Source organism: Branchiostoma belcheri, unplaced genomic scaffold (assembly GCF_001625305.1).
Source record: "Branchiostoma belcheri isolate BF01 breed outbred unplaced genomic scaffold, Haploidv18h27 scaffold51, whole genome shotgun sequence".
NCBI lineage: Eukaryota > Metazoa > Chordata > Leptocardii > Amphioxiformes > Branchiostomatidae > Branchiostoma > Branchiostoma belcheri.
Window position 1 is genome coordinate 2,167,742 of NW_017804143.1, and position 15,369 is coordinate 2,183,110.

Below are 15,369 nucleotides of genomic sequence, written 5' to 3' on the forward strand. Positions count from 1 at the left end.
CAGAAGCATTCGTTGAAAAATATTCGAAGGAGGATAACTGAAGAACCGATTGACGGATCATCATGATTTTTGGTATGTGGGTACCTTAAAGAATGCTTGACATATGAAAATGATAGTTATGCAAATCACACGACAACCACACGACGGTGGGCCACTAGGGACATTGTGTGTTCTGTCAGCTTTGATGGGGTTTGAGACATGTGGTCAATAAGTGCTTTTGAATTATCACCAGAATAACCACAGGTAAAATCATTTTTTTTATGTCCGAAAAAAGGTATCCAACTGCATAGACCCACTCCCTTGTTTCACCTTTTAAGCGTATGAGACTTATATATGTCCGATGAATGGGAACGTCAGAACCATTATTAAGACTTGCATCAAATAGGGACGTCAGAACCAGTATTAAAACGTGCAAAGAAGAGGAGTAAAGAAGATGTGCGAAGGCCGGGTGTTACATGTAGCTCAGTGTGTACGGGGTAAGACTGGCAGTGACGCTATGCACATTGTGCATGAATGGGAATCATGGTTGACAGCCTTGTTTTTTCGTCACGCACGAAAGGAGGATTACTTAGTATAGCAGAAAGCATTCCCAAACAATAAAAAGGTAAACATGACCATGGTAGGCTTTGAGTCGATCATCTACTAATTACTTTATCACCAAGAAGACGACAGGAAAAATCAAATTGGAGTGACACCTGTTCCGGAATCCCCGTAAAATAACTCGGGAATGCTGCTTAAGAGCCTTTCCTAAGCCATCTATCCAGGCTGTTCCTCGGAGCTCAGGGTCTACCTCTGGGGGGAGGGGGCGGGGGTCTGCGGTAGCATTTCCCTGGGGTATATTGACAATGGAGCCGATTGGTGGCCTGTACAGGCCCTGGAAATATTCTGGCATCAGGGCTACATTTTGGTTGCAGTTTTCCATCTAGTTCTCAAGAAGTACAGTCATGCCCCATTCCTCCTGACGGCGCTCTCGCGGTGATCTCTCTGTGACCTGAGATTGACCAGAGCGCGGAGAGAGCGCCGAACTACAAGAAAAATGTGCTCAAGTGGAATCTCTCCGTCGACCTCTCTGCGCTCTCTGTGCGACCAAAAACACAAATGTCAGCACCTTTCATGGGCGACCAAAGATTTCGCAGATCACTCAACGTGTTAGGGAAATAAAGAACGGATTTCGTTACGTTCTGTGCGCTTTCTTGTTTTTGAAGTCATTTTTGTACACCCTGCATCACATTCAAAATTCTAAAACCAAGGGTGTAATATCCCCATTCCACTAGGACGGCGCTCTCGCCGCGCTCTCTCTGTGACCTTAAATTGGTCCGAGCGCGGGAAGAGCGCCGAGGTCGCCATGTTTTGAATCTAAATTATTGTTGGGGCTGCTGTTCGCTCTGATAGCGCTCTCTCCACGCTCATGGCTGGATCGCCGTCCTCGGAGTTCTCACGGCGACGGTATGAACCTGTTCAAAATTGTCGCCGAGGTGACCGCGCTCATTGCGCTCTCATGACACAACATTGTTGTGCAAAGAACCTTGAACAGGAATCATGGTTGACAGCTTTGTTTTTCGTAATGCTCAAGGGTTTTAAATGGTACCTGTAAGTGGTCTGTGTGCAAAGCAGTTTTCCCACGTCCCTCTCCAAAACAATTCCAGGGTGACTGTCGAAAGACACGACGACCGGTCACTGGAGGTCATTGTTAGTTTTGTAGGCTTTGGCTGTCTACAAGTGCTTTATCACCAGGATAACAACAGGAAAATCATATTCGTATGTCCCAAAAAAGGTTATCCAGCTGCCTAGACCCACTCTTCTGTTTCACCTTTTGACTGTAGGAGACTTATATATGTCCGATAAATAGGAACCATTATAAAAGGGATTAAATAGGGACGCCCGAACCGGTATTAAATGTGGATAGAAGATGTGTAAAGAATATGTGCAAAGTTCTGTGTAATATAACCAGCTGCTACCACACTGCGTGCCTGCGAAGCTAGTGTGTCCACACTGCTAATAAGGGTGGCTGTACTGGCTATGTATATATATATATATATCAGCTAGCTGCAGATACAGATAAACGGTACAGGCCCTGGGTGACACTTCATTGTTGTGCAGGGAACCTGGACCGTCAAACAGCCTTGTTTTTTTTTTTCAGCCTTGTTTTCTAAGCAATTTCAGGTGAACTTCATCCTGTGTGCGTGACGTACGAAAGACACGACGGTCGGTTACTAGGAACTTCGTGCGTTCTGTCAGCTTCGGCAAAAGCTTTGATTGAGACATACATGTATGGTGCGTTCTCTTGGTTACCAGGTGTAAAAGTGCTTTATCTTTGTTACCATAGGTAACATATGCTTCGTGTCCGAATAAAGGTTAGCCAGCTACCGAAACGTACACATGTCAAGTGTAACAGGAATTTTAGTGTAATCTAACTAGCTGATCTTGAACTCAAGGGGGCGTTAGGTGTTACAGAGTTATTTATAAAGCTGACTTCATACCTTTATTGCTAGGCAACGATTGACGTCGGTTGTAGGTGCATCTTTGATCCGCCAATCAGCTAAGTTTTACCCACATAATTGAGGCATCTCCAAAAGTTGAAAACGTCTTGCTCTCGCCGAAGCCCCGCACTTCTTCGGGCGGCACAGCTGCAGTAGGAGTCCACACCAGAACCACCGACACTTTCAGGGCTACTCTCAACCCGTCTCCTGTTCACAGAGCGACATCTTGGTATCCACTCTGACAAGAGCAAAGACAGGTAAGACTGTATATGACCTTGTTGACTTGTAACTTCCATGGGCACAAATGTTCTCGTTTTGATACTTTTAAAAAGACATAAAACTACTTAAAAGATTGTTTAACTGTCCGAAATGCCCCACTGTGTGTCATATTTGCCAACGCTTTTAACAGGTGCGCATGCACCATCATAACAAACTGATGCACTAGCACCGTATAGTCAAATGCACTTGGGACGGTAGTAGTTGCTAATGGGCCGAGTATATGTACTGAACGTGGAACCACTTGCACCGTATAGACACGCACTTGGTACGGGCTGAGCGCCGATCGGCTAGGGCGGGTGTGCCGGTAACACCGATACTGAAACTGAAAGTGGAACTATAGCACGTAGACAAAGTGGTAGGAGAACAACATTCGGACTGGGAAACCTAAGCGTGAAATAAGGCTTCGCTTTCAAAAAAGGCAAAAATAATTTGCCGTCCAAGAAGTTGTAGACTTAGACTGGCCTGTTTTGTGGGTATACCTAAGGCCCGCCAAAACTTCCTCGACGGTAAAATCGTCCCTCCGCGGGATAACGCCCGTCGCTCGCCGCAAAAAAAAATAACGCCGCGCCCTACAATTCTGCGGAGGAGGCCAAGAGAAGGGTGGGCTGAAAAAAAACGTGTCAGAAAGTGTCAAGTTTTCCACGCAGCATCTGTTTAACACGTGTCGTTGGGTAGCGTTTTCCTCGACACACGGCTTAAGGATACTTCGCTATATAATTTTGATGAATCCCACTTGATGAATTCTTTGATGAATTCTGTACACATACCGACATTGTCACCCCCCAAAATCCTACGAAACTCGTCTTCAGACACGACAGGGGCATAATCAGATAATACTGGCGTATGGCACTGTTAGAATTTACGAAAAAAAAATTCTCAAGTCCTCAGTCACCCTTCCTGACCATTTTAAGTAGCTTGGGTAACACCTGGAGTTCGATATGCAAGGCTTCGCACAAAAGCAGGTTTTACCAAAAGCAATAAATTCCAGTTAGGTCAGCTCGGTCATGTCAGCATAAACAATAGCGATATATGCCAGATACGTGTGATAATCCTTTCCTGAAGCATCAAATTCCAACAGAGTGAGATCAGGACAAGTGACTACATCTGGGCGGGGCTTTGGCACCCGTCGGTTGCCCAACCAGTTTGTCAACTGCGGCAAAAGAACAACTCTTAAAGGACAAATTTATGGCTACTGGAGCAAAGGCCGTCTGCAAGAATAACTTAATGAGCAATTAAGTAAACAGAGCCCCCATTATCAACAGGAGTACTAAAGTCCAGAAGGGAGTGCTATTTTTTCACTAGATTAAGCTGCAATAAATACATAACTAGTCAACTTTTTACATAATTACGCGTGTGCGGCTTGCGCGGCGCATGTTTGTAAAGCGATACCAAAATCTTTTTCCTCCATGCTGAACTACAACCGATACATCCGGGAACTTTGGATTACGCCATGCTCATACACTTCTAGTCAACATAAACATTTTCGTCGAAAAGGATAGGGAAAAAAACACTCCAATAAGCTGATTATTGAAAACTTACTTGCTTTACTTTGCTCGACCTCTAGCTTGGATACTAGGATGTCAGGATGTCTAATACAGTGAGCTGCCAGTTTCATCCTGCGTGTTTTGATTTTCTGAATTTATTTGCATGTAAATATTAATTGAACAGATAATTAGATTACGCCGTTTTTTCATCAATAGTATAAATGAGGGACGATAAGTAACACTAATAAAGCTTCGGGGATGTAGCCCCGGCCGGCCCCAGGAGCCGGGCAGGCATCGGCTGTCGTGGTCACAATTAAAAGTTTCCTTCAGTAGCATTTTGTTAAAAATTTTGTCACCCTCTTTGGCAGATTCTCTGACGATGTCTATATATATCTTGTATTGACCTATACGTAATGCAGAATTCACGCTTTTGTTGTGATCCTTTGATCTGTGACGTCACACATTTTATCCGGGTTTACGAAGTACACACCTTTATTCTGTTCATCTGGTCTGTGACGTATCAAATGTGACGGGGTGGACTGCAAGCAACCGGAGGGGTACCTCTTGGTGTTCTCACGATGAGGTCACGGCGTCCTTTTGTCAGCGGGGCCCGGGGAGAATTTGTCAGAATTCAATTCTTCTCGGGTCCAGGACGGGCCCAAAAATAGCCCGGTAGCCGCAGGGTGTCCCGCGGGGCCACGTACGGGTCACGCCCGAAAGTGCCAAAAAAACAGCCCGGAGACTACCCGGCAAGGCCTTTTTTTTCAATTGGGACCGAAGCAATGGCTGGTAAGATATCAAAGACCACAAAACAGTTGGATTTTTTCTTATCGCCCCCGAAATTAGGTCTGTAACGTAACTTTCTTGGTCAAGACATAGGCACCAATGGGGTAGCACAGTGCATTCTGGGATAGTTTAGAGGTTACTAGTATTTAGGGAGTTTTTCCTGGATTCGTTGCGTCTTAAGACTTGCGCGCATAATGGTCATCTTATTGTAAACTGTAAAGTACATATAAAATGCATTTTTCACTTCCTAAAATTAATGTCTGTCGGAATATAGCACTCCCTTTTGGACTTTAGTACTCCTTTAGGTAACCCTAGCTATGTAGGCTACAAGCTATACAGCGATGTATGATGTTCGATATTTCATTCCGTAGGTAACAATGGGCTACAAGCTGGCGATGCTCCTGGGTCTGACCGGCCTCCTGATGATGCTGATGGTGGACCAGGCAGACTCGGCCTGTTGCCGTGCTACGATTAGATCATGCAGCGGATGGTTCTGGAACAGGAGGTGCACAGGAAGGTGTCGCGATGGCACTGGGGTATGCTATTGTTGTAAGGCTTTGTTTCAAAACCAGAAACCTCCCTTGATGTCACGTGTCTGTGATTAGTCATGTGCACCTGATTGCAATAAGTACAAGTTAACAATGGAAGGGAATTCGTTGTTGCGTTGGTTTAGCTGTTGAGTTCAGTTGGTAACCAAAATGGTGACGAGTGTCCATGCTAGTCTTTATTCATTGGTCAGACGGATAGAAAATGTTTTTGTGTTACAAGAGAACAGGTGAAAACTAATGCATCTCAACACTTAGGGAACGCCCTACTGCGGACGCGGGCCCTGCAACTGGTTTGGATGTAACTGCAATGGGGGCTGCAGGGGCACAAAGAGGTACGTTAAAATTAACATTAGTCCGGAAACCATCCTCTGAGCAGTACCGTTATGTAGATAACCTATGACCTGCCTTGTGATTCCCGTTGGCAAGAGCAAGGACCCAGGCACCAGTTTTTTTACAGTCTGTACTGCTTTCTTGGACTTTGCAAGACTGTAATTTCTGATCCGAATCATTTTCTTACATGTCTTTATACCGTGTTCTCAAGGTCCGTGGAAGATCCCGGGGAAGCCCGCAGCCTTCTGGAGTTGCTGGGAGGAGAGAGCGCCATGTCCGGCCGCGGGTTTGAAGACGATGCCGACGCAAAGCTTAAGGGGTAGGCTAACATATCTTTATTGTATACATGTACAAATGTAGCTTCTACAAAATTCTAGGATAAAGGGTGATTCTGTACGAAGATGCACCTTGATCTTAGGCAATATAAACGTACCTAATTAATCTTTGAAAATCTTTATCAACCAACATCACAGACTTACAAAGTCTAAATAAAGTCGGACAGGACAAATTAAAATTCAGGTACAAAATAAAACTCTATAGACCGATTCGAGGACATACAACTTTGTAAACATGCAAGAAAGAGCTATGACATTAATTTGAAACACGAAACAGTTTATGGACGGTCCATGGTCACTTGTTCATTAGGTTTGGGAGGGGGGTAAGAGATCAATCATAAGCCTTTATTGTTCACAGGGTGGCTGAGGAAGCCCGCGACCTCCTTGAGCTGCTGCGCGGGGAACAGGAGAACATCTATCGGGAGGACAACGCCATGCCCCTCCGCGAGTTCGGACACCACGACGCGAACGAGGACATGAAGCTGTCCAAGGAGGAGGCTCTGATGATGCTGAAGGAGAAGGGGGAAGTGGACATCAACAATCTCCCCGATGATTGGTTCGAGTCCATGGACAAGGACGGCGACGGGTACATCGAGCCTGAGGAGTACGACAGCGACATGGCCAAAGGCAGACCCCCGGCGGAGTAGTCCCCGGAGGTAAGAAACATCTGCAGTAGACTTCCTCAGGAGGTAGAAATATCTTTGGCATGACAGTAGGCCCTTCACTTTCACCAAGCTGGTGGCAGGGCTTGTCACAGGGCCTTCTCTCCTCTATCCATCCAACCAACCAACCAACCAACCAACCAACCAACCAACCAACCAACCAACCAACCAACCAACCAACCAACCATGCCATCTATCCATTTTTTCCAGTAGCAGAAACAAAAAAGGAGCATATTCATATTGCAGATCACTTCACTCACATTTTACCGTATGATTTTCGTCTCTCAACAGGACCCCGGAATGGCGATGGTCCCACCGCATCCTGCGTGTGCCGAGCACCATCCTGGCCTTCCAGCCGTGACTGCAGATCAGCCGCATAGATTTTAGCTGCTTTTGCCTCATTTAACCATGACAAGGCTCGTGAGTGGATATCACATTTCAAAATAACAAAGATCATCACCATCTTCCTGACTGGGTCTATGCCAAATTTGAATATAGACGTCCTGTGGACATACATGTATGTCCATAGCATAGGCACTCCCATACAAATTGCCAGGTCATTTAGGTATACAGCCTGGGAACAGTAGGCCAAAATAGACTGACACTGACAAAAAAGACATCAAAAATACATTCTAAAGACAGATATGAAGAAAAATGAACAAGAAAACTCTACCTTCATGACAAATTCCAAGTCAAAATGCATATGACAAATTGAACCCAATTGACTAACTGGCAGGTGAAGAAACACGTACGACATAAATTAATACATTTCCCTCCCACACCTATGAGATGGAGTGAAATATATAATCACATTTTAAGCCAATGGGGGATCAGAAGTCTTTCACGTACCAAAATGAGAAAAAGTTTTCTTTGCCAATGTGTTAGGGTTACAATAATGATCATTACCATTGTTTGGCAAATAGCACAGTGTTGCTATAATTAATTCTAAATTCTGCTATGAAACCGTTGCATCAGCAACAAAGAAATCACAGATCAATTAACCTTCAAGGTTTCAACTGATTTTGATATCCGCCACTGAGCCTATTTAGTAAACAAAAGGGCTCCTACAGCTTTCTCTAGAAATTTCAATAATCATCGTTTCATCATTTTCTAACTAGTTCTGAAGCTCTGACTTGAACCTGAAAAACTACTGTCTGAAACTGAAAAAACCTACCATTCTAATTCATCTACCTACGTAGTAAAATCTTACCGTCCAGAAGTTAGTGGTAACTTGAATGAAACCTTAAAAATGATCTTTGACTTCTTTTTCACTTTTTTTGATAGTAGGAGCCCATAGATCAGCTCTTGCCGCTCTATGTAACCAAGAATTCTTGCAGTAAAATAAAACAAAATGCATGATGCAATGTGTTGTCGTTAAGTCATTTTTTACACATGCACAAACTAGGCATAAGGGAGTATATATTTCATACAGGGTAGAAAGATGGAGAATGGCTGTTAGCCAATCCCATAGAGCTGGACAGAGCTAACCAAGCCCAAGAGTCATATCTGAAAATGATTCGGTTGTTGTGAGGGTCTTTTAAAAAAGAAAGGAAACAAGAGGAACTAATAGGTCCCGTGTTCGAATATTTAACATTTCACCAATTGGTGGTGGCATAGAAATAAAGTTGAGTGTGCCGTCACCATGTTTTGTGTAAAATATTGAAATTAAAAGGAGGGAAAGGCTGCTAGTTCTGTATAGGGCCAGCTAATTCCCTAGGACTACAATTCCTCCAGTAGCGGTAATTTAGATCGGTGGGCGTATGTACGTACAGCCTTGGGTCACCGAAGCAAGGGAACTAGCTAATGGCCAGTCCTATCCCAGGATAGGAAGCTCCTATATACTGTACCGAAGAGGGATCCCCCAATTCTGGATATCTAACTCCAACCCTGCAAAACTTCCCGCCGTATCCTATAGTTGAGCCGGGCACGACCAATCCATGAGACTGGTGATCTGAATAAAACTCCTAACTTGTGCAATAGTTGAGCCGGGCAGCTGGGAGCTAATCTCCAAACAGATCCCAGGGTGGCAAAAGACAGTATCAAATTGGCCAGGCAGTATCCATTGGCCAGAGAGAGTCCAGTATGCCATGCAAGTGGACCGTATTGGACCCTCTCTGACCTATGGATACTGAGTGGCCAATTTGATACTGTCTTACGCCACCCTGGGATCTGCTTGGAGATCAGCATTGAGCTCCTACTGTCCAAAACATAGCCCACCCAATCCATCAGAGATTGCATACAGGGTTATTGGACTGTGAGAAAACTATGATACAACTTACCGGTACTAATGTACTACTAGTACCTGTAATCATTGGTCTTAACTTGCACGTTGCTGCATAAAGTCAACTTTATGTCTGCACCAGTGGAAGAGCAGCTCAACTGTTCATCAAGGTATTTGGAGCTAAAAACTAACTGGTTTAAGAAGAATTTAATCGTCTAATCCATGGTAACCATTCTGCAGAGTATAATAATACTTTTTTAGGAACTAATTGTTGGTTGTAGCTTGCTTTCTTTGCTGTTGCAAAGTGTACAAAATGTATTAGAATGGGTGCTAATCGTTGGCCGTAGCCTGAACATTGCTGGTTAAGTCAGAGTCCTCCTCTCCACACGAGACTTTCTGGTACTCCTTCCTCGCCTTCATGTTGACCCTCGCCAGCACGGCGCCCAGCTGCCCGCCCGGCCCGACCTCGTACGTGTCGGGAAACGCCTGTCCCTGGGCGCGCTCGTACAGCGTGTGCATGAGCTGCTCCCACTTCACCGGCGAGGCTACCTGCTCGGTGAGCAGTCGACGCATCTGGTGGGGGTTCTGGTACGACGATGTGTCCACGTTAGAGTGGACGTTGATGACAGGAACTTCAATATCTACCTCCTGGAAGAAGGAGAGGAATATATTTTAATATTTGTTGTTTGGGGGGAGGAACCTTTTTTTGTGCTGGTATTTAAAGAGGAGGTGTCCACGCTAGAGTGAACCTTAATGACTGGAACATCCAAGTCTACCTCCTGATGTAGGAGAGAAAAAAAATGTCAATATTAGACATTTGGGGGGAGGAAACTATTTTTTGTTTCTGGTAAGAGGAATTGTCCACATTGGAGTGGACGTTGATGACAGGAACTTCAATATCTACCTCCTGGAAGAAGGAGAAGAAAATATTTTAGTATTTGGTGTTTGGCGGGAGGAAACTTTACCTTCTTTTTGTTTCTGGCAAGAGGGAATGTCCACGTTAGAGTGAACATTGATAACTACGAGAGAGTGGACGTTGATGATTGGAACATCCAGGTCTACCTCCTAGGAGTGGGAGAGAAGGGGACATTTGATTAGCCTTCTTTGTGAGATCACAAGTTACTGTAATTTTTCTTGGCTACCAATGGTGTGAGTATACATGTTGCACTGTTGAAAGTCTACCCAGAGCTATGGAGGATAGGAAAGGTTGGAGGAAGTCAGTTTTGAGCATCACCATGAAACCATCACAACATCATGACAATGTTGGTTGCCCCAATGCCTGGAGATAGGTAAGTTCCTCTTTTTAACTAGCCTCTATTGAGAGACAATGTTGATTTAGGGCACAGTAGAAAAGAAGAAAATCCACACCACTTTATTTTATTACTTCCAAGATTTGTAATAGTAGTAGTAGTAGCAGTAAGCCTTTATTTAAACTTGAATGCTTGTTCGGTACGTACATATGACCGCTTTTCAACAAGGTGGAGGGTGATGGCACGGTCACGGATTACAAATCAAACCAAAAAGACATAATAATGCTAAAATAATGAAGAATAATGCTAAACTGAATAATGTAGAATAATGCTAAACTGAAAACAGTGAATGTATGGTTCCCACCTGTAAGGCCTTGTATATATATATACCAGTAGCCGGGAATGGTGATTGAAGGCATATCAGGTACTCCAGAGAAAAGCCACACCAATTTAATAATTTGTTGGTTCTCAGACTTGTAGAATAATGCTTGACTGAAAACAGTGAATCTACAGTACACCATGGTTCCCACCTGTAAGGCCTTGTATGTAGCATCCTGTGCAGACAACATGAGTGCCGTGTGGAAGGCTCCGCTGACCGGTACCGGCTTCATCCGCGCCAGGCCGTACTTCTTCCCATGTTTCCTGATGTAGGACAGACACTAGACACCGACAAAATCGAAGGGAGGAAGAATTTTATTTGATGTAGTCCACAGATTTTCACTACTCTCCACAAGACTCTGTTGCAGGCTGAATGAATGGTAGAAATTGGCCTAAAAAGAATGTAGCTGACCAGGGGAGTTGGATCTATGCAGGCAAACTGTCGGCCAACTCCCCTTGCCAGCTACATTCTTTTTAGGCCGATTTCTACTATCTATTCAGCCTGCAAAGGAGTCTGGTGGAGACTAGATTTTCCACCACTATGACCACGACATATTATTTTCAAAGCTTGAGAGTTTTTTTTATTGATTTAATAGATATTCAAATGAAGACAGATGTACCTTAAACTATGACTTAAAAAGTTTAAGGTTGTACCCATTTGGGAAGTATTCACAAGGAAGCTTGATAGTGTCTATGGTTTAAGAGAGATTTTATGGTATAAGAGAGAGCCTATATAGTATACCTCCTTGTTTCCCCCTATCACCCTGGACTGTGGGTACAGGTAGTTGGCTATGCTGCACACGGGTTCCTCCATGTTATAGGGGGGCTGGCACACCAAAATTTCATATTCTTTCTTGCCTAATGAGCCAGTTATCATTGGACATGGCTCATTCAAACCACTTACAAGCTTTCGGTTACATGAGGGTTACAGATGTATGTTTACCTTAGACTTAAAAAGTTTAAAGTTGTACTCATTTGGGAAGCATTCACAAGGAAGCTTGCTAGTGTCTATGGTATAAGAGAGAGCCTATACCTCCTTGTTTCCCCCTATCACCCTGGCCTGTGGGTACAGGTAGTTGGCTATGCTGCACACAGGGTCCTCCATGTTGTGTATTTCCTTACAGTAGATCCTGGCATCGTGGCAGAGCTGCGGGAACCTGGTCTGCGGTCGGCCCAACACAGACAACATCCCGCTGGGAACTTCCTCTGATGCCCTCTGCATGGCCTCAGCTCTCTCCTTCACTACATATAGAGCTGAGGGGAAACCAGGAACATGACTTATATGTTTGAAGCCTTTATATCACAATTACAGGTATTATATACCAACAAAATGCCTTACTTTACATTTCTACATTCTTCTGATTCAGGAAAATGTAGAAAGGTTCTTATGCTCTTTGATGTTCATGGCCTCTGCTCTCTCCTTCACTACATACAGAGCTGGGGGAAACCATGCACAAGTCATCCTGATGTTCAAGCCTTTTTATATCACAGCTTAACATGTATTATGTACCAACAAAATAATACTTCTGACTCTCTCTGCATGGCCTCGGCTCTCTCCTTTACTACATACAGAGCTGGGGAAAGAAAGAGTTGTTATTTTCCGAGATTCCCTTCTTCTTCCTTAAAACCCATTCAATGTTTCTACCTTTTGTTAATCTGCTCTTGTAAGTTGTACGCATGCATAAGGGCCAGGGGCCTTAATTAAAGAAGAGATTGACGATTTATCCATTCTTTAAAGGGAAAAGATAAATTGGTAGTGACACTCACTCACTCACTGCACGGCTTAACGTCCGTTGTTCCCCGTCATGCAAGGGTTGGACGTCGTGGGGTGTCGTTTAGGTCTAATAGCTGCTCTCCAGCTGCTTCTGTCTAGCGGGTTGGCCTTCTGCAGTTTCAAGCTTTTGATGACCTCAATAGATAAGGTTCTTAAGAATATCTAACCCACCTTCTTCAAACGATAATGCCCCAGAGAAGACCAGCGCTGCATACTCTCCCACACTGAAGCCTGCAGCAGCTACACAGGTCTCCACAGCCTACACAGGACACAAGGACAAGTAAAGGTGTACAAATGTATTGAGACCCAATCAAGAATGTCTTGAACACCTGAATATCTGAAGTGTGCATACCACTGGATCCATGATGTTGCATTTAGTAGATTAGTAAATCTCTTTAAACAAAGGAGATTAAAAAAGAGACCTGCTTTCTAGTATGATCCATACTGAGTAATGCAGGAAAAACATGTCTGGTGAAGGTAATTTTCAGTGCAGGTACTAGTACTAGTAGGCTGAAAAAAGTATTTTGTAGCTTGGTTACCAGACCTATTATAGCTCCCGAGTCCTATTTCCTCTCTCTCTCAGACTATATATCCAGAGAGGATGTAGGACTCAGGAGATATACTAGGTCTGGTAACCAGGCTGGTATTTTGAGCCCAGACCTACCGCGGGGTTTTCCTCTCTCAGTCTTTCCACAGCAGCGAGTGACATGAGGAAAACTGCAAGTTGATAGGTGATTTGCCTACTGCTAATCTGTTTTTACCTTCAAATGATTTTCATGTACATGATGTAAACAAAAATAGCAATTTCTGCAGCTGGTATTGCAGGGAGGGCATTTTAAGCCCTGCTTGTATAACCTACCCTCTACCTGGCTTCAGAAAGCATCTTGAAAAAAACCTGGGTGCGGCAAACCCGGTACTCTCTAGCAGACCAACTCCCTCAGCATATTATCTGTCTATATTTGGCCAATTTTTACTCTTTCCAGCCACCTCCTGAAGCCTGGTATAGGCTATGTATGTAACCCTACCCTACAGTGAACCTCCTACCGTGGGGTTTTCGTGTCTCAGTCTTGTTCAGCTCCTCCAGCGGCCCTAGCCCTAGCCCTAACCCAAGCCCTAGCTACCCTGGAAGCCAGAGTACATGGCTGGTTTCTCCTTGGCTCGCCAAACAACTTTCCCTGCGAAGCTCAATCCAGCAGGCCAAGGAGTTTAGCGCACCGAGGAAAAACGCGCCATGACCCGCTGTACTATGGCTTCCAGGGTAAGCCTTAGCCCTAACCTTCACCCTAACCCTAACCTTTGCTAGGAGAGAATATTTTGAGCCCTGCAGCTGATTGTATAGCCTACACAGTGAACCTCCTACCGTGGGGTTTTCGTGTCTCAGTCTCTCCACAGCGGCGAGCGATGTGAGGAAAACCGCCGGCTGGCAGTGGACCGTTTTGTTCAGCTCCTCCAGCGGCCCTAACCCAAGCCCTAGCTACCCTGGAAGCCAGAGTACAGCGGGCCGTGGCCGGTTTCACCTCGGCTCGCCAAACAACTTTCCCCACGAAACACGATCCAGCCGACAAGGGAGTTTAGCGCACCGAGGAGAAACTGGCCACAACCCGCTGTACTCTGGCTTCTCTGGTAAGCCCTAGCCCTAGCCTAGCAGTAGCCCTAACCTCCAACCAACCCTAAACTTTGCTTGGAGAGTATATTTTGAGCCCTGATTGTATGGCCTATACAGTGAACCTCCTACCGTGGGGTTCTCATGTCTCAGTTTCTCCACAGCGGCGAGCGATGTGAGGAAGACTGCCGGCTGACAGTGGACTGTCTTGTTCAGCTCCTCCAGCGGCCCGTTCACACACAGCTGCAGGATGTCGTAACCAAGGATATCCCTCGCCCGCGCGAAAATGTCCTCCACGTTCGGATAACCCAGCAAGCTTCGCGCCATGCCCACAAACTGTGCACCCTGTCCCGGGAACAGGAACACTGTGCTCTTACGAGGGTCCTTCTTAACTCGTCTCTTCTGTTCAGTCAGATCTTTCTCTTTTGGTCCTTCTGATTTTTCTGTGACGGCATTGTCTAAAAGCTCTTGTATTGTCTTGCCTTCTAGATTTTGGGGAAGTTTAGGCGTGTCTCCTACGTTCTCTGTAGTTGTTGTTGTTGTTGAGTCTTTGCTATCTTGTGAAAACTTGCACCGTGGAGGAAGAACTGTCAGTGTTGCTGTTGGTGATCTTGAAGTTGAACATTTAAAGGCAGATAGAACCATGTGACAGCTGCCGGCTTTAGAGTAAAATATTCTTCTCAATACGGAAGAAGCCATCTTGAAGTGAGCTGTAAAGTAAAGTACTGTATATCATAAAGATACTCTACTCTACTCTACAAATCTAATTTAGGAGACCTGGATTTAATAAAGCTCCTTGATATATCTTGTGTAACGTTACATACGTTATGTGCAGTGATAAGGTTTGCAAATACTAACTTATTCAGCAAAGTACCAAGATGACAACGTTTTTACGATTTTACAAAGATCTGCGTTGAACGATGGATATATATTCCAAGGATTTCAAGAGTTTGTTTTTGCTCAGCTGATAGGTCTAAAGTAAGGTAAAGTAAACGTTATCGAAAAGTTTCGAGCTGTGGACGACAAAAACTATCTTTCTGAAAGCAGAAAATGTTTTCAAAGAAATTCTACAGCATCTAAGTTCCTACCAAGTGAAGCCCAAGTGAAAAATACCGTGTTCAAGAAGTCCACAATCACTGCAGAGTCTGGAATACGCGAGGGAAAACAGGATTTTCTGGTCGTTCACATGTCCATGGGCGCAGCCATCTTGTTTTCTTCCAACGTTCTCGGTGCATTCTG

General features: G+C 44.6%; 2 protein-coding genes across 6 annotated transcripts; one reads left to right on the forward strand and one right to left on the reverse strand.

Annotated features, from left to right (window-relative positions):
• Positions 1-2,564: 2,564 nt before the first annotated feature.
• Positions 2,565-7,314, forward strand: LOC109480560. The gene is made up of 6 exons (XM_019782783.1): positions 2,565-2,737; positions 5,401-5,565; positions 5,833-5,909; positions 6,119-6,226; positions 6,601-6,898; positions 7,196-7,314. Exons 2-5 carry the CDS (start codon positions 5,407-5,409, stop codon positions 6,887-6,889), a joined length of 633 nt encoding a protein of 210 aa, XP_019638342.1. The 5' UTR covers positions 2,565-2,737; positions 5,401-5,406; the 3' UTR covers positions 6,890-6,898; positions 7,196-7,314.
• Positions 7,315-9,317: 2,003 nt separating this feature from the next.
• On the reverse strand, positions 9,318-15,340 carry LOC109480561 (malonyl-CoA-acyl carrier protein transacylase, mitochondrial-like). 5 transcript variants are annotated; one of them, XM_019782785.1, is made up of 6 exons: positions 15,244-15,340; positions 14,263-14,840; positions 12,699-12,786; positions 11,787-12,007; positions 10,906-11,034; positions 9,318-9,773 (listed from the first exon to the last, which is right to left on the reverse strand). In XM_019782785.1, exons 2-6 carry the CDS (start codon positions 14,827-14,829, stop codon positions 9,456-9,458), a joined length of 1,323 nt encoding a protein of 440 aa, XP_019638344.1. In that variant the 5' UTR covers positions 14,830-14,840; positions 15,244-15,340; the 3' UTR covers positions 9,318-9,455. The 5 variants fall into 5 exon arrangements, with proteins under 5 accessions (XP_019638344.1, XP_019638345.1, XP_019638346.1 ...); XM_019782786.1 differs by having other exon boundaries at positions 15,219-15,337; XM_019782787.1 differs by lacking the exons at positions 14,263-14,840; positions 15,244-15,340 and adding an exon at positions 13,888-13,980.
• Positions 15,341-15,369: the final 29 nt, after the last annotated feature.

Coding starts and splice junctions, on each gene's coding strand:
- LOC109480560 (XM_019782783.1), top strand. CDS start 5,407: ATGGGCTACAAGCTGGCGATGCTCCTGGGTCTGACCGGCCTCCTGATG. Junction 5,566..5,832: donor GGTGTCGCGATGGCACTGGG/GTATGCTATTGT, acceptor CTCAACACTTAG/GGAACGCCCTACTGCGGACG. Junction 6,227..6,600: donor GCCGACGCAAAGCTTAAGGG/GTAGGCTAACAT, acceptor TATTGTTCACAG/GGTGGCTGAGGAAGCCCGCG.
- LOC109480561 (XM_019782785.1), bottom strand. CDS start 14,829: ATGGCTTCTTCCGTATTGAGAAGAATATTTTACTCTAAAGCCGGCAGC. Junction 12,787..14,262: donor TGAGACATGAGAACCCCACG/GTAGGAGGTTCA, acceptor TGTCCTGTGTAG/GCTGTGGAGACCTGTGTAGC. Junction 9,774..10,905: donor CTACATACAAGGCCTTACAG/GTGGGAACCATG, acceptor TCCTTCTTCCAG/GAGGTAGATATTGAAGTTCC.